This window comes from Rana temporaria, chromosome 1 (genome assembly GCF_905171775.1).
Source record: "Rana temporaria chromosome 1, aRanTem1.1, whole genome shotgun sequence".
NCBI lineage: Eukaryota > Metazoa > Chordata > Amphibia > Anura > Ranidae > Rana > Rana temporaria.
The window spans coordinates 364,609,629-364,633,522 of record NC_053489.1 but is presented as its reverse complement, the minus strand read 5'-3'; the positions used below and the strand labels follow the sequence as shown (position 1 = coordinate 364,633,522).

General features: G+C 45.9%; 2 protein-coding genes across 4 annotated transcripts in view; one reads left to right on the top strand and one right to left on the bottom strand.

Annotated features, from left to right (window-relative positions):
* The window catches only part of R3HDM4 (R3H domain containing 4), a 78,901-nt gene that overhangs the window by 5,673 nt on the left and 49,334 nt on the right, over positions 1 to 23,894 (top strand). For all 3 annotated transcript variants that reach the window (XM_040322164.1, XM_040322154.1, XM_040322161.1), the window contains exons 2-3: positions 5,859 to 6,013; positions 8,671 to 8,789. In XM_040322164.1, the coding sequence (XP_040178098.1) occupies positions 5,859 to 6,013; positions 8,671 to 8,789 (274 nt within the window). The remainder of the gene's footprint in view (positions 1 to 5,858; positions 6,014 to 8,670; positions 8,790 to 23,894) is intronic.
* Positions 20,731 to 23,473, bottom strand: LOC120910387 (E3 SUMO-protein ligase ZBED1-like). The gene is made up of 3 exons (XM_040322145.1): positions 23,380 to 23,473; positions 20,947 to 22,482; positions 20,731 to 20,750 (listed from the first exon to the last, which is right to left on the bottom strand). The coding sequence occupies exon 2, from the start codon at positions 22,385 to 22,387 to the stop codon at positions 21,125 to 21,127; it is 1,263 nt and encodes a 420-aa protein (XP_040178079.1). The 5' UTR covers positions 22,388 to 22,482; positions 23,380 to 23,473; the 3' UTR covers positions 20,731 to 20,750; positions 20,947 to 21,124.

Genomic DNA, 23,894 nt, shown 5'->3' with positions numbered 1-23,894 from the left:
TCGGCGGAAGCTCTGCTGAGTACATGTCCGACAACGGCTGAGAAATTAATGGGGAAGTGACATCACCTGTAGACTTACTATGGGGCTACCGTTGTTGGATGTGTCCTCTGCACCTGCCCATACAGCGAAGCTGCTGCTGACAGCGAAGCGTGGGATTGGAGCTTCCGCCGCTGGAGATCGGGTCGGATCGCCTGCAGAAAAGGCATGTATACCGATTTATTTTTTATTTTTATTATTTACAGGGCTAGATAGGTTAGTGTTAGAATGTTGGTGGCTATAGATGCAGGGATTTTAGTTTTAGCATGGACTTCCACTTTAAGTGCAAGTAAACAAAAATGTGGCATTAGAGATTTTTTTTGTTGTGTTTGTGACCATTATTTAGTTTGTAAACTCAGTTGTGCAAACTAAGTACTTTATTCAAAGGACATTGTGTGACATATTTCTAGAGCCTATCTTTTATTGCCTTATATGTTTGTATCTGTGTCGATTTAATGAGGTACATTGGCATCTGCAGCATACCTGGTGGTGAAATCTGAAAATCTAATATCCCAGAGAAAAGGCAGATGTAGGTAATTTATTGTGTTATACAGGCAGGTGACAGTTCAGTTTTCTTGTTGAATATGTGTACCTAATTTTTATAAAAAAAAATTTTTGGGGGGGGCATATAGAAGATAGATACAAAGGCCGGGATTCAGAAAGGACTTACGACGGCGTATCTCCAGATATGCATATCATTTATTTTGAACTTCGTTTTCTATCAGGTCCATCTTGAAAGGTGAGCAGGTTTTCAGTTTTAGGTGGAGCCACAATATCGTATCACTTAAAGAGGAAGTAAACCCTGATGTGTTTTACTTCCTCTTTTGCTCCCTGCAAACTAGGGGTGCAACGGATCGTCATTGATCCGTGATCCGCACGGATCAATGACTTCGGATCGGCACACACGTGATCCGTGGCGTGCTGCGGGACTGCAGAGCAAAGCGGTAAAAAACACATTCAAATTGTCTCCGCTCTGTTTGCACACAGCCCGCCTGATCCTAACCACGCTGTGATAGACAGAATGCGTGTCCAATGCGCTGATGTGTTTTGTCTATGACAGCGTGGGCTTAGGAGGAGGTGGGGCTATGTGCGAGCAGGAGTGGAGACGTTTAAACATACGGGCGGTGAGTTGGTTTCTAGCAGAGAATGTGCTGCTGCCGTCCGTCCGTCTGTTCCCCCCCACACCTCTCCCGGCTGGCTCTGCCCCCCCCCCTCCTCCCCCAGCTGCCATCCGTCCGTTCCCCCCACACCTCTCCCGGCTGGCTTCCTTCAGGGGCCACGGACTCCGGCTCTGTGACTGGCCGGAGCTGTGTGATGTCACGGCACATGCTGGGGAAGAAATGGCATGGAGGTCAGTTTCTTCACAGCGCATGTGCCGATGAGGACATTGGCTCACTACAAGTGAAATATCACCTAAACGGCGCATGTTTACGAGATATTTCCACTACCTATAGGTAAGCCTTATTCTAGGCCAGGGCTCAAAAAAATCCGGGAGCCCGGTCGCAATTGCGACAAGAAATTGAACTGGTGCCCGCCAGTAATCGATGCCGCGGCCTTTACAGAAGAAAGCTTGGGCCGCAAAGCCGCGGCCTTAATTACCGGCCGCAGGGGGAGGTGGGGGGCGCACGGAAACACAGGATTCTGTGTCTCCTTGCGTGCCCGCCGGTAATTGAGGCAGCGGCTTTGCAGGCCTGCAAGCCTTCTGGCAGTCATTGCAATACTTTCTGTCACACCGTATTTGCACAGCGGTCTTACAATCGCACTTTTTTTGGGGAAAAAATACTTTTTTTAAATTAAAAAAATAAGACAACAGTAAAGTTAGCCCAATTTTTTTTTTTTTATATTGTGAAAGATAATGTTCCGCCGAGTAAATTGATACCCAGCATGTCACGCTTCAAAATTGCGTGTGCTCGTGGAATGGCGACAAACTTTTACCCTTTAAAATCTCCATAGGCAACGTTTAAAAAAAATTCTACAGGTTGCATGTTTTGAGTTACAGAGGAGGTCTAGGGCTAGAATTATTGCTCTCGCTCCGATTGCAGAGATATAAGAAAAGCTAATCAGCGCAATAATATAAGTACAAAATAGTTCAGCTGCTGAACACTAGGAATCAATTCAAAAAGTTCCTGGAACAAAACATATAAAAGATAGTGCAGCGCTAATAAAGTCCATCAAATAGTCATCCCAGTGATGTTCAAATGGTGACTAGATACAATCACATGCAGGTGATGAACGTGGATGAAAGGAACACCTCCACCAATAACAGAAATGGCCTCTCACCTCCCAAGCAGGACCCTCTGTTAGCCAGGGTCAATTGCGCGTTCCCATAGGGATATATCCAGGCAATAAATCATAGGCACTAATCCAGTGCCAGGATGTACAGCGAGGAACTAGTGTGATAGTGGACGGCTGCGGGTGATGTCACGTTGTATCCCTACCGAACGTTCCGTCTCTAGGGCGGGACTTCTTCAGCGGAGTATAGAGAAGGACGGAGTACACCCGATATATAAAGGATAGTTGCCATGGAGTATCAATCAGCATATGGGGAAAGAATTAGCAACGCCCATCATGTCATGTGACCTTTTATGACTTTTTCTGTTATTGTTGATAATGTATTTTGCTCAATCTTGCTTTTTCAGTATACAAATGTTTTAGATATAAACAAGCAGGCAAATTATTAACCATCATTTCTCTCTAGTAGATATAACTATATACAGTGCCTTGCGAAAGTTTTCGGCCCCCTTGAACTTTGCGACCTTTTGCCACATTTCAGGCTTCAAACATAAAGATATAAAACTGTAATTTTTTTTTTTTTTAAGAATCAACAAGTGGGACACGATCATGACGTGGAACGAAATTTATTGGATATTTCAAATTTTTTTAACAAATTAAAAACTGAAAAATTGGGCGTGCAAAATTATTCAGCCCCTTTACTTTCAGTGCAGCAAACTCTCCAGAAGTTCAGTGAGGATCTCTGAATGATCCAATGTTGACCTAAATGACTAATGATGATAAATAGAATCCACCTGTGTGTAATCAAGTCTCTGTATAAATGCACCTGCACTGTGATAGTCTCAGAGGTCCGTTTAAAGCGCAGAGAGCATCATGAAGAACAAGGAACACACCAGGCAGGTCCGAGATACTGTTGTGGAGAAGTTTAAAGCCGAATTTGGATACAAAAAGATTTCCCAAGCTTTAAACATCCCAAGGAGCACTGTGCAAGCGATAATATTGAAATGGAAGGAGTATCAGACCACTGCAAATCTATGAAGACCTGGCCCTCCCTCTAAACTTTCAGCTCATACAAGTAGAAGACTGATCAGAAATGCAGCCAAGAGGCCCATGATCACTCTGGATGAACTGCAGAGATCTACAGCTGAGGTGGGAGACTCTGTCCATAGGACAACAATCAGTCGTATACTGCACAAATCTGGCCTTTATGGAAGAGTGGCAAGAAGAAAGCCATTTCTTAAAGATATCCATAAAAAGTGTTGTTTAAAGTTTGCCACAAGCCACCTGGGAGACACACCAAACATGCGGAAGAGGGTGCTCTGGTCAGATGAAACCAAAATCGAACTTTTTGGCAACAATGCAAAACGTTATGTTTGGCGTAAAAGTAACACCGCTCATCACCCTGAACACACCATCCCCACTGTCAAACATGGTGGTGGCAGCGTCATGGTTTGGGCCTGCTTTTCTTCAGCAGGGACAGGGAAGATGGTTAAAATTGATGGGAAGATGGATGGAGTCAAATACAGGACCATTCTGGAAGAAAACCTGATGGAGTCTGCAAAAGACCTGAGACTGGGACGGAGATTTGTCTTCCAACAAGACAATGATCCAAAACATAAAGCAAAATGGAATGGTTCACAAATAAACATATCGAGGTGTTATGCCGCGTACACACCATCACTTTATGTGATGAAAAAAAACGACGTTTTTGAAACTTCAATTTTCAAAAACGACGTTGCCTACACACCATCGTTTTTTCACAATGCTCTAGCAAAGTGAGGTTAAGTTCACCACTCTTTTCCATTGAAGCTCGCTTCATAACTAGCTTCTGGGCATGCGTGGGTTTAAAAACGTCGTTTTTTGCTACACACGGTGATTTTTTTTGTGAAACAAAAAACGACGTTTTGAAAAACGACAAAAAAATTTTAAGCATGCTTCAATTTTTTTGGTCGTTTTTCACAAGATCTAAAACAACGTTTTCCCCCACACACGGTCATTTAAATTGACGTTTTTTTTTCATCACATAAAGTGATGGTGTGTACGCGGCATAAGAATGGCCAAGTCAAAGTCCAGACCTGAATCGAATCGAGAATCTGTGGAAAGAACTGAAAACTGCTGTTCACAAACACTCTCCATCCAACCTCACTGAGCTTGAGCGGTTTTGCAAGGAGGAATGGGCAAAAAATGTCAGTCTCTCGATGTGCAAAACTGATAGAGACATACCCCAAGCGACTTACAGTTGTAATCACAGCAAAAGGTGGCGCTACAGTATTAACTTAAGGGGGCTGAATAATTTTGCACGTCCCAATTTTTCAGTTTTTATATTTGTTAAAGTTTGAAATATCCAATAAATTTCTTTCCACTTCATGATTGTGTCCCACTTGTTCTTCAAAAAAATTTTGTTTTATATCTTTGAAGACTGAAATGTGGCAAAAGGTCGCAAAGTTCAAGGGAGCTGAATACTTTCGCAAGACACTGTATCAAATGTAAAGTTGAGGGAAAGGCTAAATTATTAAATGGACATTTAAAGAGAAGCTCCAAGTTCCCCCTCCAAAAATTACGTCAGCAGCTACTAATACTGTAACTGCTGAGTTTTTTTAATATAAGGACACTTGCCTGTCCAGAGATCCAACAATGTCCTCACCCGAGCCGATTCTTCAATCGGTTTTGGGTGTGTCAGAAACCAAGAATCGGACCGAGACAGAAGTACAGTTAAATCACACTTGTTTAATAATAATAATAATAATAATAATAAAAAGGTAAACCGAGTAAGCGTAGTCAAACAAGCCAGAGTTCAGTAACCGGATCAGGTAGTTGGCCCAGCCAATGTCAGAGAGCCAGAGATGAAAGTAATAGTCCAACAAGCAGGATCAGGAGCCAGAAGGAACGTCTGCCGAGCAAATGCACAACAGGAACGCAGGAGAAAGTCTCTGATGTTGGCAAAGGCAGAGATGAAGTGAGCTGGAAGGCTTTAAGTAGGCAGGACTGACAAGCAGATCATCAACAAGTGGGTCACTGTGGTGAGAAAGGAGCTGGCAATTAGCTGACCGGCCAGCTCAGAAAAGGAAGGCAGGGTGCAAGCGCCAGCATCTCAAGTAAGGGAAATGGGCGATAAAGCTTTGCGGCTTCCCAGCCAGTTTCCTACTGCATATGCACGATCTGTGCTGTGCCTTGTGAATAGTCCCTTAGTCTTCTGGGACCTGTAATGTGTGCCAGGTGACTGCGGGGGAAGGCAAGGGGCTGAACTTCTGGCTCAGTTAACAAGACGCATCTGACCAGAAGCCTGCTCTATCTGTTGTTGAGGAAGAGAGTAGTCTCCTCCCAACAGCAGGCGTCGCAGCATCAGAGGGATAGAGGACCCAGGGCTTTGCGGCCACATGATTGCACATACAAAACACTGATCAAAGATGCTGTATTTACACAGCAATTTGTGACCAGGGCTTAAAGGGTCGTGAGAAGATAAGTCAGTTAATAGTTGGTCTTCCCTTCTACTTTAACATTGGCTTTATAGGCATCAGTTTTTTTTTGTATTTTACATTTGACATGTGATCCTAGATCCCAGCTAATTCTCTGTATTTTATTTTTCACAGGTTAATAATAGAGGACTGCCTCCCACCACTACCAAATTCTCCTAAGAAAGTCTGTGCTGCTAAACGGAAGCAATACTATATAAATCGTGCCATCCGCAACTCTGACCTGACTCCAAAGGCTAAAGGGAGGAAGAGTCTACGCCGCCTAGAAAACAGTGAGACAAATTAGAGGGAGAGGCAAATTGTGGCACCTTTTTTCTTCATAATCACTTGCAGCATGTGGCACTTTAACAGTGTTCTGCTGCATATTCCATAATGCTGCCCTTGTTGAATATTTTCTCTAGAAGTATGCTCATACCATGCAATAGCACTATCAAATGTTGACAGTTCTAGCAAATAGATATGTAACAGTGGTTCCAGCTGGTTACCATATACTCGTGATTTACTTTGACTTAAGATCTTGCTAACAATGTGATAGTATGGGGTCTGTGTGGGTAAATATACTCCGTGCCCATAAGAGTAAGCCATAGTTACATAGTAGGTGAGGTTGAAAAAAGACACAAGTCCATTAAGTCCAACCTATGTGTGTGTGACTATATGTCAGTATTACATTGTATATCCCTGTATGTTGTGGTCGTTCAGGTGCTTATCTAATAGTTTGTTTAAGCTATCAATGCACCTAAGGAACCCGGGCATGAAGTCAGGTAGGCCTTAACGTTAGCAGGGACCTCTTCTCCATCGTCTGAACTATCTGTCAGGGTGTGTCTGCTCTCTACATGTTCGTATTCTGAGCCTGATTCTGTCAGTGAGGCTTCCCTTTCACTCTCATCTGACATACTCAGAATCCTGTAGGCCTCTTCACTAGTGTACCTTTCTTTGGACATTTTGGCCACTAAATTTCCAGGTACCTAGTGTGACTCACAGAAAAAAGACCACCTGGCTGTCAGGGACTGCTTAAACTGCTACAATTTTTATTTTTTTATTTTTTTTACCTGCTAGTGCTAGCAGAGATCAGGCCTGATCTTGCTAATTCTGCAGTTTTGTATTTATCAGAAGTGACGGTGATCTAATGACACTGCACTTGTTTGGGGGGGTGGGCTAAAAGCAGGTGACGGGGCTGAGTCCAAAACCGTCCCTTGAAATTGAAAGAAACTGACAGTTAGCCCTGGTTCACACTGGGTACGATTTTGGAATGATTTGAGATGCGATTTGACATGTCAAATCGCATCTCAAATAGGCGGCAATTGTCGGCAATGGCACTGTCCTAATCAGTGCGACGCCGCATCTGCGATTTCAAAAAGTAGTTCCTGTACTACTTTTTGCGATTTCGGGCCGCGATTTACATTAAATTGCGGCCGAAATCGCGGCCGCGAAATCGCGGTAAAATCGCGCATTTTACCGCGATTTTGAATTCGCAGCAGTGTGAACCTAGGCTCAACCAAAGGAATGAACAGAGGACAAGCTGCAAAGCACACGCACACAGAAAATTGTTGAGAGCCACGTCTCACCAGCATATTGCGCCTTACCAAAGCGCAGGAGTGTGAATGGGCCCCCTAAAGTCATTGAACTCAAACACTTGTTATATGGCTGAGAATGTCAATACATATGAGGACCCCAGACTCAAGTAACCTGTTCACTTCCAGTAAATTTGATTTAGAGCTGCACTCACACACTACACAGGTGCCTGTCAAGCATCAGATCTAAAATAATTTTCTGAGAAGCTGAGTGCACACCTCATGTTGTTCATGTGTAACATCACATTTGGGGTGCTCTACGCCACTTATTTTAATGGCTTTTCCCAGTGGACCCCTGCATCCACAACACGCATGAATAAAGAAAATGCTAGTGGAGCATTTACAGTTTGTCACCATTTAGGGTGTCTGTCTGGTAATGAAAATTGCCTTGAAATTCTATATATCCCTGTGACGGTATTGGTATGATATCCCCGTCAAAGATTCCCTTCTTCCATAAGAACATCACCCAATATTCCACAAGGAGGAATATTCCTGAGATCGCCCATTAAGCCACACATGAGTCCAGGCTTACTGCTAGAACAAGACAGACTTTAATGTTATAACACAGAGCTTATATGTAATTTCCAAAACTGTTACAATGACAAATCTCCGCCCCCTCACACTGGGGCTTCCATACAGATGATTAGGCAGACACGACGGAGCCGATGCTGAAAACACATTTTCTTTAGACAATGACATCAATGACGCTGATTACTAGTTGTACTGAATACATTAACTAGACAGCTCGACCCCGCATATAGAAGAGATAATTACCACAATGGAGCAATCAGAATAATTAACACAAGCCACTTAAACACAGATCTCCTTCACACAACACAATAGATCAATTAACCTTTAGAAATAGTGAGGGGACATTAGCACGTCAATAACCTGTTAGCCGAGGACTGAATCACACAGGGCAAGCAGGGAGAATTAAACTGAGACATATAGGCAAATGCATCACAATCCCTAAAAGAAGAGTTCTTTAGTGGCTACACACAGGGTCAGAGAGGATCCACTGACTGCAGGAAATCGATACTATCAAGTGTCATTTTATCAGCAGACCTCATGGGAAGATTTCTATTTAACAAAGCAGTGCAGGTAGCGGGAAAAGTAGTATTTTACTCTCTTTACAGGGATATATTTCTGGCCAATTTTATTTTCCTGACAGGATGGCTTTAGGAAGTTGATAATAAAACAAAAATGCAACGTCACTACTGCCATGTGATGCATGTGCATTATATGTGTAAATCGCTGCGTAAATTGGCAACACTATATAAGTAAAAAATAAATGCAGGGCCAGTCATGGGAAAAGATTACTTGGTGATGGGCATCTCATTGTTTTCTTTTCATCATAGATCGCTATTTGATGACTTTGCTGGAGAAGGATGAATGTGTGACAGAAGAGGGTGAAAACTGCCCTTGTTCTCCCCCCAGCATATTTACAGAGGCCTGTAATAATGAGACCTACATTGAGGTAAACCTATATGAAATTGTAATTATGGAGTCTTATTTATTTGCATTCATAAACCACTTCAAAACTCTGCCAATTCTCAACTTTTTCACATGCATGTAAAGAATCTGTATTTTATATATAAAAAATATACATCGGGTAAAACAAGTATTAAACACGTCACTATTTTTCAAGGTACATTTCTAAAGGTGCTATTGACATGAAATTTTCATCACATGTTGGTAACAACACATGAAATAACTTCAGAAATTAAGGTATGTGTAATAAACTGGAATGACACAGGGAATAAGTCTTGAACACGCCAACTGAAATGTATTTTAATACTTCGTACAAAATCCTTTGTTGGTAAAGACCACTCCAAGACTCCTCCTGTATGGAGAATAGGGCTGCGCATCTTCACTGGTCTCATGATTCGATGCGATTACGATTATCAAGTCCACGATTCGATTCGGCGATGCATCACGATTATTACCCAAGTGCCCATGGTTTTCAAGTTTTCATCAAAAAATGAATTCAATCACTCAGAAATTGAATAACAATATTTATTTGTATCTGCTATTTAAACAACTCATACCAAGTTCCCTGCATATCATATAGCAAAGTCTGAATGAACAAAACAGTGCAGCAGACAACACACAGTATTTATTTTAAACAGTACTGTCTGTAACAGTAAACTGTTGTGCTGGCCTGGCTGGTGCAGTTAGTTTATAAGTTTTACAATAGTTTTACTATATATTATATAAAATAATAAACCGTACCACTAACACCTACATCTCTTCAAAAAAAGAAGCACTTCCAGTTCCTGACTGGAAAACATCACAGTGAGTCAGTGAACCTATAACACACAGTCAGTGACTGTGTTATAGGTTCACTCACTGTGATGTTTGCCAGTCAGGAAATGTCTGTGTTGCAGAACTTCCTGGTTCAACGTGATTGTTTTGGCACCACCAGAACCACCACCAGATGGGTACGTCTAGATCAGTGTTATAAGCTCTCAGAGTTGTCACTTTACAGAAAACTATACCTGCACTGAGCACTCAGTGAGCACTCTACCACGATACATCAACTAAAGCCAAGCCATGCCACCATTAGAGGAAGCTGGAAAATCCTTGACAGAATAAATTGTCAACTGAATCTGAAAACCTTGGACAAATCTTTATGGGATCACAAACACACACCACAGAATACCAGAAAAAAAAATAAACACACATCCTCCTCACTGAATCATAATGGTAAAGGGCAGGCCACACAGGCTGAGGTCAGGCGGGCAATGTGGCACAGCCACCATAGTCAGACATGACGTCATGAGGTCGGTGTGTGTGTGTGTGTGTGTTTTTTTGGTTTGTGTGAATGTGTATTTGTCTGATCCAATAAAGATTTACTCCACGTTTTAAGTTTCAATTTATTCTTTCAATGATTTGCCTTCCACTGGTGGCTTGGCGGGCGTCAGTTGTCTGTAATTAAATAAATACACTTTTAGAATATTTGGCTGAGGGTTAAGTTGAGCCCCCCCTAAAAATTGACATTCAAAGAGATAGACAGTCACAGTACATCAAGTTTGAAAATTCAATGGAATGGACACATTTTTGAAGATTGTGTCCGACACAATCTTCAAAAATAATACCATTCTCCCCAGTGCTAGAAATTGAAAAGCTTGTCGTCACTCAGTGAAAATTTTACCTGCACTCTACCACGATACATACACCTGTAACTGAAGCCAAGCCACGCCACCATTAGAGGAAGCTGGAATATCCTTGACCGAAAAAATTGGCAACTGAATCTAATAACCTTGGACAAATCTTTATGGGATCACAAACAGTCACCACAGAATACCAAAAAAAAGAAAACACACATGACACTGAATCATGATTGGTAAAGGGCAGGCCACAGCAGGTCAGAGACAAGCGGGCAATGTGGCACAGCCACAGACAATCAGACATGAGGTCAGGTCGGTGTGTTTTTTTTTTTTTTTTTTGTGTGAATAAAGATTTACTCCAGGTTTTAAGTTTCAATTTATTCTTTCAAGGATTTGCCTTCCTCTGGTGGCTTGGCGGGCGTCAGTTGTCTGGATTTAAATACAGAATTATTTTGGTTGAAGGTTAAACCCCTAGAAACAGAGTCAGAAATTCACAGAGCATGACAGACACATTGGGAAAACACAAAAAAACACGTCAATGTAAAAAATACTAAATGGATCGGACGGACAGACACATAATAGAAAACCATTCTCCATCTCCTCTTCACTCCATTGCTGCTAAAAGCTAGAATAATATCATATATTCTGACAGGGTTGGACTGGGACAAAAATTTGGCCCTGGACTTCATCCAGACCGGCCCACTTTAATTTTGCAAACACGCACAAAAACATTATTTCATCAGTGACCATGACCAGCAGTGGCAGTACATTTTTAATTCATGCTTCTGCCCTCCTTTATTGCAGAAATACTACAGGAGAGGGTCAGAGACTGCAAAACGTACTACAGGCAAGGGTCAGAGACTGCAAAACGTACTACAGGCAAGGGTCAGAGACTGCAGACATAGTACAGGAGAGGGTCAGAGACTGCAAAATGTACTACAGGCAAGGGTCAGAGACTGCAAAACATACTACAGGCAAGGGTCAGAGATTGCAAAACGTACTACAGGCGAGGGTCAGAGACTGCAAAACATACTACAGGCGAGGGTCAGAGACTGCAAAACATACTACAGGCAAGGATCAGAGACTGCAGACATAGTACAGGAGAGGGTCAGAGACTGCAAAATGTACTACAGGAGAGGGTCAGAGACTGCAAAACATACTACAGGCAAGGGTCAGAGATTGCAAAACGTACTACAGGCGAGGGTCAGAGACTGCAAAACATACTACAGGCAAGGGTCAGAGACTGCAGACACAGTACAGGAGAAGGTCAGAGACTGCAAAACATACTACAGGCAAGGGTCAGAGATTGCAAAACGTACTACAGGCGAGGGTCAGAGACTGCAGACACAGTACAGGAGAAGGTCAGAGACTGCAAAACATACTACAGGCAAGGGTCAGAGATTGCAAAACGTACTACAGGCGAGGGTCAGAGACTGCAGACACAGTACAGGAGAAGGTCAGAGACTGCAAAATATACTACAGGCGAGGGTCAGAGACTGCAAAACATACTACAGGCAAGGGTCAGAGACTGCAGACATGCTACAGGAGATGGTCAGAGACTGCAGACATGCTACAGGAGATGGTCAGAGACTGAAAACATACTATAGGAGAGGGTCAGAGACTGCGAACATACTACGGGAGAGGGTCAGAGACTGCAGACATGCTACAGGAGAGGGTCAGAGACTGAAAACATACTATAGGAGAGGGTCAGAGACTGCGAACATACTACGGGAGAGGGTCAGAGACTGCAGACATGCTACAGGAGAGGGTCAGAGACTGCAGACACAGTACAGGAGAAGGTCAGAGACTGCAAAACATACTACAGGCGAGGGTCAGAGACTGCAAAACATACTACAGGCAAGGGTCAGAGACTGCAGACATGCTACAGGAGATGGTCAGAGACTGCAGACATGCTACAGGAGATGGTCAGAGACTGCAGACATGATACAGGAGACGGTCAGATTGCAGACATGATACAGGAGACGGTCAGAGATTGCAGACATGATACAGGAGAGGGTCAGAGACTGCAGACACAGTACAGGAGAAGGTCAGAGACTGCAAAACATACTACAGGCGAGGGTCAGAGACTGCAAAACATACTACAGGCAAGGGTCAGAGACTGCAGACATGCTACAGGAGATGGTCAGAGACTGCAGACATGCTACAGGAGATGGTCAGAGACTGCAGACATGCTACAGGAGAGGGTCAGAGACTGCAAACATGCTACAGGAGAGGGTCAGAGACTGAAAACATACTATAGGAGAGGGTCAGAGACTGCGAACATACTACAGGAGAGGGTCAGAGACTGCAGACATGCTACAGGAGAGGGTCAGAGACTGCAGACACAGTACAGGAGAAGGTCAGAGACTGCAAAACATACTACAGGCGAGGGTCAGAGACTGCAAAACATACTACAGGCAAGGGTCAGAGACTGCAGACATGCTACAGGAGATGGTCAGAGACTGCAGACATGCTACAGGAGATGGTCAGAGACTGCAGACATGATACAGGAGACGGTCAGATTGCAGACATGATACAGGGGACGGTCAGAGATTGCAGACATGATACAGGAGACGGTCAGAGACTGCAGACATGATACAGGAGATGGTCAGAGACTGCAGACATGCTACAGGAGATGGTCAGAGACTGCAGACATGCTACAGGAGATGGTCAGAGACTGCAAAACATACTACAGGCGAGGGTCAGAGACTGCAAAACATACTACAGGCAAGGGTCAGAGACTGCAGACATGCTACAGGAGATGGTCAGAGACTGCAGACATGCTACAGGAGATGGTCAGAGACTGCAGACATGCTACAGGAGAGGGTCAGAGACTGCAAACATGCTACAGGAGAGGGTCAGAGACTGAAAACATACTATAGGAGAGGGTCAGAGACTGCGAACATACTACGGGAGAGGGTCAGAGACTCCAAACATGCTACAGGAGGGGGTCAGAGACTGCAAACATGCTACAGGAGAGGGTCAGAGACTGCAGACATGCTACAGGAGAGGGTCAGAGACTGAAAACATGCTATAGGAGAGGGTCAGAGACTGCGAACATACTACGGGAGAGGGTCAGAGACTGCAAGCATGCTACAGGAGGGGGTCAGAGACTGCAAACATGCTACAGGAGAGGGTCAGAGACTGCAAACATGCTACAGGAGAGGGTCAGAGACTGCAAAATGTACTACAGGCAAGGGTCAGAGACTGCAAAACATACTACAGGCAAGGGTCAGAGATTGCAAAACGTACTACAGGCGAGGGTCAGAGACTGCAAAACATACTACAGGCGAGGGTCAGAGACTGCAAAACATACTACAGGCAAGGATCAGAGACTGCAGACATAGTACAGGAGAGGGTCAGAGACTGCAAAATGTACTACAGGAGAGGGTCAGAGACTGCAAAACATACTACAGGCAAGGGTCAGAGATTGCAAAACGTACTACAGGCGAGGGTCAGAGACTGCAAAACATACTACAGGCAAGGGTCAGAGACTGCAGACACAGTACAGGAGAAGGTCAGAGACTGCAAAACATACTACAGGCAAGGGTCAGAGATTGCAAAACGTACTACAGGCGAGGGTCAGAGACTGCAGACACAGTACAGGAGAAGGTCAGAGACTGCAAAACATACTACAGGCAAGGGTCAGAGATTGCAAAACGTACTACAGGCGAGGGTCAGAGACTGCAGACACAGTACAGGAGAAGGTCAGAGACTGCAAAATATACTACAGGCGAGGGTCAGAGACTGCAAAACATACTACAGGCAAGGGTCAGAGACTGCAGACATGCTACAGGAGATGGTCAGAGACTGCAGACATGCTACAGGAGATGGTCAGAGACTGAAAACATACTATAGGAGAGGGTCAGAGACTGCGAACATACTACGGGAGAGGGTCAGAGACTGCAGACATGCTACAGGAGAGGGTCAGAGACTGAAAACATACTATAGGAGAGGGTCAGAGACTGCGAACATACTACGGGAGAGGGTCAGAGACTGCAGACATGCTACAGGAGAGGGTCAGAGACTGCAGACACAGTACAGGAGAAGGTCAGAGACTGCAAAACATACTACAGGCGAGGGTCAGAGACTGCAAAACATACTACAGGCAAGGGTCAGAGACTGCAGACATGCTACAGGAGATGGTCAGAGACTGCAGACATGCTACAGGAGATGGTCAGAGACTGCAGACATGATACAGGAGACGGTCAGATTGCAGACATGATACAGGAGACGGTCAGAGATTGCAGACATGATACAGGAGAGGGTCAGAGACTGCAGACACAGTACAGGAGAAGGTCAGAGACTGCAAAACATACTACAGGCGAGGGTCAGAGACTGCAAAACATACTACAGGCAAGGGTCAGAGACTGCAGACATGCTACAGGAGATGGTCAGAGACTGCAGACATGCTACAGGAGATGGTCAGAGACTGCAGACATGCTACAGGAGAGGGTCAGAGACTGCAAACATGCTACAGGAGAGGGTCAGAGACTGAAAACATACTATAGGAGAGGGTCAGAGACTGCGAACATACTACAGGAGAGGGTCAGAGACTGCAGACATGCTACAGGAGAGGGTCAGAGACTGCAGACACAGTACAGGAGAAGGTCAGAGACTGCAAAACATACTACAGGCGAGGGTCAGAGACTGCAAAACATACTACAGGCAAGGGTCAGAGACTGCAGACATGCTACAGGAGATGGTCAGAGACTGCAGACATGCTACAGGAGATGGTCAGAGACTGCAGACATGATACAGGAGACGGTCAGATTGCAGACATGATACAGGGGACGGTCAGAGATTGCAGACATGATACAGGAGACGGTCAGAGACTGCAGACATGATACAGGAGATGGTCAGAGACTGCAGACATGCTACAGGAGATGGTCAGAGACTGCAGACATGCTACAGGAGATGGTCAGAGACTGCAAAACATACTACAGGCGAGGGTCAGAGACTGCAAAACATACTACAGGCAAGGGTCAGAGACTGCAGACATGCTACAGGAGATGGTCAGAGACTGCAGACATGCTACAGGAGATGGTCAGAGACTGCAGACATGCTACAGGAGAGGGTCAGAGACTGCAAACATGCTACAGGAGAGGGTCAGAGACTGAAAACATACTATAGGAGAGGGTCAGAGACTGCGAACATACTACGGGAGAGGGTCAGAGACTGCAAACATGCTACAGGAGGGGGTCAGAGACTGCAAACATACTACAGGAGAGGGTCAGAGACTGCAGACATGCTACAGGAGAGGGTCAGAGACTGAAAACATGCTATAGGAGAGGGTCAGAGACTGCGAACATACTACGGGAGAGGGTCAGAGACTGCAAGCATGCTACAGGAGGGGGTCAGAGACTGCAAACATGCTACAGGAGAGGGTCAGAGACTGCAAACATGCTACAGGAGAGGGTCAGAGACTGCAAACATACTACAGGAGAGGGTCAGAGAGTGTGCGGACATAATTGGGCTGAAATTGCACCCGGGTCGCATGTGCATTGCACAGATCGCATAACGTGTTCCTGTGTTTTTCACTTTGCTGCACTAACTTGGCTGGAAGGGGGGCATTAGTTTGGGCACCTGGAGCATTTGTGCACATCACTTGTGGGGTGCCAAGGGCCACCCCCCTCTGTGGCAGACAGTATCTCTTTGATTTGAGGGGGGAAGGAGAGGATATGTGCTAAGGGGGGTGGATTTCATATACAAGCCCCCTTGTAGCACAAGTCCTAAAGTGCCCCCTAAAACATATCCTCTCCCCCCCAAACCACTCAAAGTGAACTGTAGGCTTGTTCTCCACCACCTCTGGAAAACTTACTTTGCAGTTGTTCAGGCAGTCTCCGAGCAGCTTTGACTCGGCAGCGTGGTGAGCCTCCTCCTCCTCTGTGTACACAGGAAACATCACACAGCAGGAGAAGGAGGGGGCGGGCTCAGTTCTCTCCACTGCACTCTGCAGTCTGCAATGTATGTGTATCGGGGCCAGGCAGCCGGGGACTGCGTGGAGAGATGTCGGCTGACTCGGCTCCCTCTGCAGTAAAAAGTGTAGCTCGTAGCAGCGTACGGGAACGAAAATAGCCCACACAAGCTGCTGCTCAGCAAGCCCTCGCGTATACAGTACTCTGACTCTGATAAGCAGCGGTCAGCAGAGTGCAGAGACTCGGAGCTGTCACTGAAATTTGGCCCACTGAGGGACCAGCCCACCGGGAATCTCCCGGTCCTCCCGATGGCCAGTCCATCCCTGTATTCTGATGAATCATCACAGTGAACTTAGAATTTATGATATTATACATATTACAACAATATGTGTTACATTCATTGATGATCATTGATTGTTTGCAATTGCCACGACCAGTCACCTGCAGGCTGCCTGCCACTGCCAGTGCCACGGCACCCCACCAGGCAGTCACAGTGACTGAGTGCGTTCCGTTGAGGACGAGAGTGGCATAACTGGCGTTAACCGTTAAGTAACTGGTCTTGTTGACAATGACAGCGACGGAGGAACTCGTCGTGAGGGAGGGGTGGGGAGGAAAAAGGGAAAGTGGGGGGGGGGGGGGGGAGGAAAAAGGGAAAGGGGGGGGGGGGGGGGGAGGGGGAGGAAAGAGGGGTAGAAAGACAGACACTCAGACAGACACAGAGACACTCAGACAGACAGAGAAAAAAGGGAAAGGAGGAGGGAGAGGGAAAAAAAAGGAAAGGAGGAGGGAGAGGGAAAAAAAAGGAAAGGAGGAGGGAGAGGGAAAAAAAAGGAAAGGAGGAGGGAGAGGGGAAAAAAAAGGAAAGGAGGAGGGAGAGGGGAAAAAAAGGAAAGGAGGAGGGAGAGGGAAAGAAAAGGAAAGGAGAGGGGGGAAAAAAAAGGAAAGGAGGAGGGAGAGGGAAAAAAAGGAAAGGAGGAGCGAGAGGGGAAAAAAAAGGAAAGGAGGAGGGAGAGGGGAAAAAAAGGAAAGGAGGAGGGAGAGGGAAAGAAAAGGAAAGGAGAGGGGGGAAAAAAAAGGAAAGGAGGAGGGAGAGGGAAAGAAAAGGAAAGGAGAGGGGGGAAAAAAAAGGAAAGGAGGAGGGAGAGGGAAAAAAAGGAAAGGAGGAGCGAGAGGGGAAAAAAAGGAAAGGAGGAGGGAGAGGGAAAAAAAAGGAAAGGAGGAGGTAGAGGGAAAAAAAAGGAAAGGAGGAGGTAGAGGGAAAAAAAAGGAAAGGAGGAGGGAGAGGGGAAAAAAAAGGAAAGGAGGAGGGAGAGGGGAAAAAAAGGAAAGGAGGAGGGAGAGGGAAAAAAAAGGAAAGGAGAGGGGGGAAAAAAAGGAAAGGAGAGGGGGGAAAAAAAAGGAAAGGAGGAGGGAGAGGGAAAAAAAGGAAAGGAGGAGGGAGAGGGGAAAAAAAGGAAAGGAGGAGGTAGAGGGAAAAAAAAGGAAAGGAGGAGGGAGAGGGGGAAAAAAAGGAAAGGAGGAGGGAGAGGGGAAAAAAAGGAAAGGAGGAGGGAGAGGGAAAAAAAAGGAAAGGAGAGGGGGGAAAAAAAAGGAAAGGAGGAGGGAGAGGGAAAAAAAAGGAAAGGAGGAGGGAGAGGGAAAAAAAAGGAAAGGAGGAGGTAGAGGGAAAAAAAAGGAAAGGAGGAGGGAGAGGGGAAAAAAAAGGAAAGGAGGAGGGAGAGGGAAAAAAAAGGAAAGGAGGAGGGAGAGGGAAAAAAAAGGAAAGGAGAGGGGGGAAAAAAAAGGAAAGGAGGAGGGAGAGGGAAAAAAAAGGAAAGGAGGAGGGGGAGGGAAAAAAAAGGAAAGGAGGAGGGAGAGGGAAAAAAAAGGAAAGGAGGAGGTAGAGGGAAAAAAAAGGAAAGGAGGAGGGAGAGGGGAAAAAAAAGGAAAGGAGGAGGGAGAGGGAAAAAGGGAGGGGAAGGGGGAAAAGGGGAGTCTGGCAGGTGAGACAGAGAAATAAACATTTCAGTGGCAGAGACAATGCTATAAACAAAATATATAAATGTAAAAACACTGCTCAGCATTTGGGAACGTGTAGATTTTTCTGTAAGAACACCAATTGATCTACATCAGGGGTAGTGAATTAAAATTCACGGGGGTCCGGACGGAAAAAAACTCTTCCAGCGGAGGTCCGAATGTCATATTGGTGCTATGACGCCACATGATATCCTCCACTTCACAGCGCCCCCCCACCACACATCTTTAAGACCCACACACCACCGAAATCGACATAAAAATCTCAAAATACATTTCTTTCATTTTTATGCAGCACAGATCAGCATAGAAACAGAATGCATTTTGTACCACACTGCTCAGCACGCAGGGGCGCTGTTTCAATGTGAACAGGACACATAGAAAACAGACCTGTGTTTTGCCAGTGCAGAAATCATAGAACCCCTTTTACATCAGTGTCCTCAGCCCCCCCCCCTTACATCACATCCCCCTGCCTCATCACAAACCCCCCATTACAGACTGACCCCCCCAAATCACAGATCCCCCATCCCAGACTGACCCCCCAAATCACAGACCCCCATCACATACCGATCCCCCCCAATCACAGATGGACACCCCCAGCACAGACTGATTCCCCACAATCACAGATGGACCCCCCAATCACAGACTGAACCCCCACAATCACAGATCCCCCTATTACAGGCTGACCCCCCCCCCCCAAATCAGATCCCCCAAATCACAGACCCCCTATTACAGACTGACCCCCAATCACAGATGGACCCCCGCCAATCACAGATGGACCCCCACAATCACAGACCACCCCATCACAGACTGAACCCCCCCCCACAATCACCCCCCCCCAAATCAGACTGATCCCCCCAATTACAAACTGAACCCCCCACAATCACAGAACACCCCATCACAGACTGAACCCCCCACAAACACAGATCCCCCCCATCACAGACTGACCCCCCAAATCAGACCCCCTATAACAGACTGACCCACCAATCACAGACTGACCCCCCAAATTCACAGACCACCCCATCACAGACTGACCCCCCAATCACAGACCCCACTATCATAGACTGATCCCCCCACAATCACAGACTGAACCCCCCCCCACAATCACAGACCTCCCCAATTACAGACCACCCCATCACAGACTGAACCCCCCCCCCCCCTCAATCACAGATCCCCCCTATCACAGACTGACCCACCAATCACAGACTGACCCCCCAAATCACAGACCCCCTATCACAGACTGACCCCCCAAATCAGACTTAACCCCCCCCCCCCCCCAATTACAAACTGAACCCCCCCACCCACAATCACAGAACACCCCATCTTAGACTGAACCCCCCACAATCACAGATCTCCCTATCACAGACTGACCCCCCCCCAAATCAGACCCCCTATCACAGACTGACCCACCAATCAGACGGACCCCCCAAATTCACAGACCCCCCCATCACAGACTGAACAACCCCCTCCCTACAATAACAGACCCCCCCCCATCGCAGACTGACTTCCCCCCATCACAATCCTCTCAATAGCAAACCCCTGTCCTGTCCTGTCCTGTCCTGCACAGCACAACACTCCCCCTCCCCACAGAAAACCTACCTTATTCACACAGGACATGGAGCGTGGCCTCTCTGGACAATGGGCGGGACCTTTCCCATTAAAAGCGAGTGATTTGTTGCTGGGACCAACCCACTGCCTAGCAACCAATCACCCACTTTCTAACTTAAAAAGTCCCGCCCATTGTCCAGCGCGGTCGTGATTCATGTTTGTGTGAATAAGGCAGACAGGCAGTGTGGGGAGGGGGGAGTGCAGAGACGGCACAGACCTGCTGCGCCTGCCATGCTGTGTATATAGCGGCATCGGCAGGCGGGCGAGCCGGCCACAGAGACACACAGGCGAGGCTGCGGTCCGGGTAGAATGGCCACTGGGGCCGGAACCGGACCGCGGTCCGCCATTTAGTGACGCCCGATCTACATGGTCTGGTTTGAGGGCGTTTCTTTTTGCAGTTACCACATCTCCCGCTGTGGAGAAAACCCGCTCTGCAGACACGCTTGTACCTGGGATACACAAGTATTGCTTTGACAGCCGAGAAAGGAGGGGAAATATGACCTCATGCTCACGCCACCAGTTCAAAGGGTCCTCAGTGAGAGGCAGAGGTGGGGCTTTACAATATTTTTCCATTTCCTCCTCAGCCTTGGCATAGGGGGTCTTTTTGGGTTCTATTGTACCTTCAGTGTCAGTGAAAGACTGTCCCAGCAAACTCACGAGCAGCGATCTGGCCTTTTTGGGAGGAGATGGTGGAGAATGGTTGTCTTCGATGGGTGAACTGTCCTCTTCTTCCAGAGTTCGTTTTCTTCTAGGCACTTGATCCTCTTGTGTCCTCTCATCTGATGTAATCTGTGTTTGAACAAAAAAGAAACGGAAAAAAAAAAAATAAGTAAAAAACACAAATGTCAATGCCTTTGATTCTGATGGGGTGATGAAAAAGCACAGGAAACGGACAGTACAGTTCCCGCACCGCATCAGATTCAGAAGCGTGGTAGTGCTACTGTCGTTTCAAGAATGATGGAATTCTTCAAATTAATTTAATTACCTCCAAGGATGCAGCTTCCTCAGTGACTCCTTTAAATATCTCCAATCTTTCTTCATCTGTGAGGATGAAAGGCAGTCCCTTAAAGCGAGGATCCAGTGCAGAGGCTGTATGAAGGATCTTCTTATCGGCCTCACTGCTGTACCTCTTCTGGAGACCTGTTCTAATAGAATTCTTGATCTCATGGATCATGGATGTGTCTCCCATCGTGTCTGTCATGCTCTGGAGAAGTTGTGCATTTATAGGGGCAATGAGAGAAACTGTTGGATTGCGCTCTTCTGACATCAGCATGGTTGCATCCTTCATTGGCTTTAATGCACTCTGCATCCTCTGCATTTGACACATCTGTTTCGTTTAGAGTGCAGAGATCGGACTCTCCTCTTCTGACTTCTGGAGACAGCAAGGTGGCACAGACTGCAGGTTGTTGTTCCAAGAACCTCTCGACCATGTCGTATGCGCTGTTCCATCTTGTTGGCACATCAGTTATCAGCTTATGATTCTTCAGGCCAAGACATTTCTGTTTCTCTTTTAGACAGTGGCTTGCTCTAGTGCTGCGGTGAAAGAATGTGGATATCCGTCGTACTCTGCCAAGAAGCCTAGAGAGAGTGGCCACTTTCAACGCTCGCTGGGATGCAAGATTCAGTGTATGGGCGAAGCATTTCACATGGGGGAATTTTCCAACTTGAGCTGCAACTATCATGTTTGACGCGTTGTCGGTCACAAGCACTACAGATTTATCGGACAGCTGCCATTCTTCCATAACATGAGAAAGTAGCTCTGCCAGATGAGCACCCATGTGAGACTCATAAATGGCTCTCGTTTGCAGTACATGCGACAAAATCTGCCAGTCTTTACTAACATAATGTGCTGTTATTGTAACATAAGACTCTGTCGTGACTGAAGTCCAGGAATCGCACGTTATTGCGACTCGACTTGCTTGGCTCATTGATGCAATTATCTGAGCTTTGGTTTCGTGGTAGAGTGCAGGTATGACGTTTTCTGTAAAGTGACTTTGTGACGGGATCTTGTAACGCGAAATCTTGTAGCGAAACCCAGTGTTTTCCACAACAGAGTAAGGGCGCAGGTCCTTCGCTATGAAAGCTGCCACAGCTTTTGTTATTCTCTTCACCTTTTCAGAGTTGGGCGGCAAAGTTGACTGTAACATTGCATCAATTCTTGGCTGATCTGGGTTCATTTCCTTGGTGGTGGTGGGTGTGGTGGTAGGTTTTAGCATTTCTGGGTGAAAACGGCTGACGTGGTTTCTCAGATTAGTAGTATTCCCTAGATATTTAATTTTTGTGTGACAGATTTTACACACAGCGTATGACTTGTCCAATTCGTGCTTTCCACTTTTTTCATAAAAGCCAAAATGTTCCCAGATGTTTGCTTTTAAAAAGCTAGGTGCATTTTTTATCTCTCGTTCCTTTTGTTCTACTTCTGCCATTTTTATTTACTAGCAAATGCAATGCATGCCATCTATATGTGAATTTGTGAGTAGGGATGACACAAGTCTTGACGTGACGATGATGTTGTCAAACTCTGTCAGTTAAAAAAAAAAAGAAAAAAAGTAACAAGTTTCTAGTATGTAATTGTGTGATATGTAAAATCCTAATTTATTATTCTACCCCCACACGCAGTTGCTAGTTGCAGTCGCTGTCAACTATCATCATCAAAAATGCGCCCTCATCTTTTCTGTGCTACTGCGTCTGCCGCCGGTGGTTGGTCAACTCAACTGGTGGTGGCACTGATGGTCATGGTCATTGGTCAATGCATTGGCATTGCAATGGTAACAGACAGTCTCAGAGAGTCAGCGACAGCCGGTCACGTTATATCGCACTCTCTCCTTCTCCAATCTGGTACACTGGCATTATTTGAGATCACAAACTGGCAAACTGGCTGCTACAACACAACAACAACATGTCCCGCCAACATCCCCCCCCCCCCAAATGACATAATGCCAGTGCCACCCATTTCATTCTGGTTTTATGCATCATTGAATGTCTTGTCTTGGTGATTGATTCACAATTCACAAGTTCATACTTGCCTTGTTTGTATTGTAATATGATGATTTTTTGTTTTGCTCATCATTACTGCCCCACACACAATGCACTTGCCTTGCAGTGCAGCTGCAGCATGTGTGGGGCTGGGGCAGTGATGAGCAAAACCATAAATCAAAAAGTATCAATAAAGTTGTGATCAAACAATCATCACTAAGACAAGACAGTCACTGGACAAATGGTCAGGACAGAACATTCATTTCAATAGATTAGAGATAGAGATATAGACCAGCACCAGCAGACCTACAGTCATAAACGTAACCATAATTAATTAAATGGCAATGGTATTGGTCTGGTGATTGTCACTTAAACTCACTAAACCTTTCATGACATAGTTATTTAATATAATGTGAAAGATGATGTTTATTAGTTTACCTACCTGATTAATGATGATACGATGATGACGACGACGGTGGTGGTGGCACTGCTGGCTGCTGGTGGTGGAGCGATTTCTCCTCCTGCCTGTGGTGGACTGGACTGAGCCTGAGGAGTGAGGAAAAACGGACAGGTGAGGTGACACAAGTAAAAAATATTTTTTTTAGGTACAGTAACAGGCAGTGAGCAGCTGCAGTCTCTGTGAGTGGTGTATCTGTGTGATGGTCACTTATCTGTCACAACAAGGTGGCAGAGTCTCCTCTCCTGCTGCCTGTGATGATGAGGGGACTCGGAGTGTGTGGCACTGGCAGCTGCGGCCTAGCTCCCTGTCCTGCGAGCCGGGTAACGGATGGTCTGGTCTCCCTCTCCTCCCTGCAAAAGCCTTTGTGATGCCATTGCTCAGTTGCTCACTCTCTCAATCAGAATGTGTGCAGTGTGTAGGTTTCCATTACATGCTGAGGGAAATAAAAATAAAAAAAGGATAGCGATTGATTGCATCACGAAACTGGCAAGTGAAAA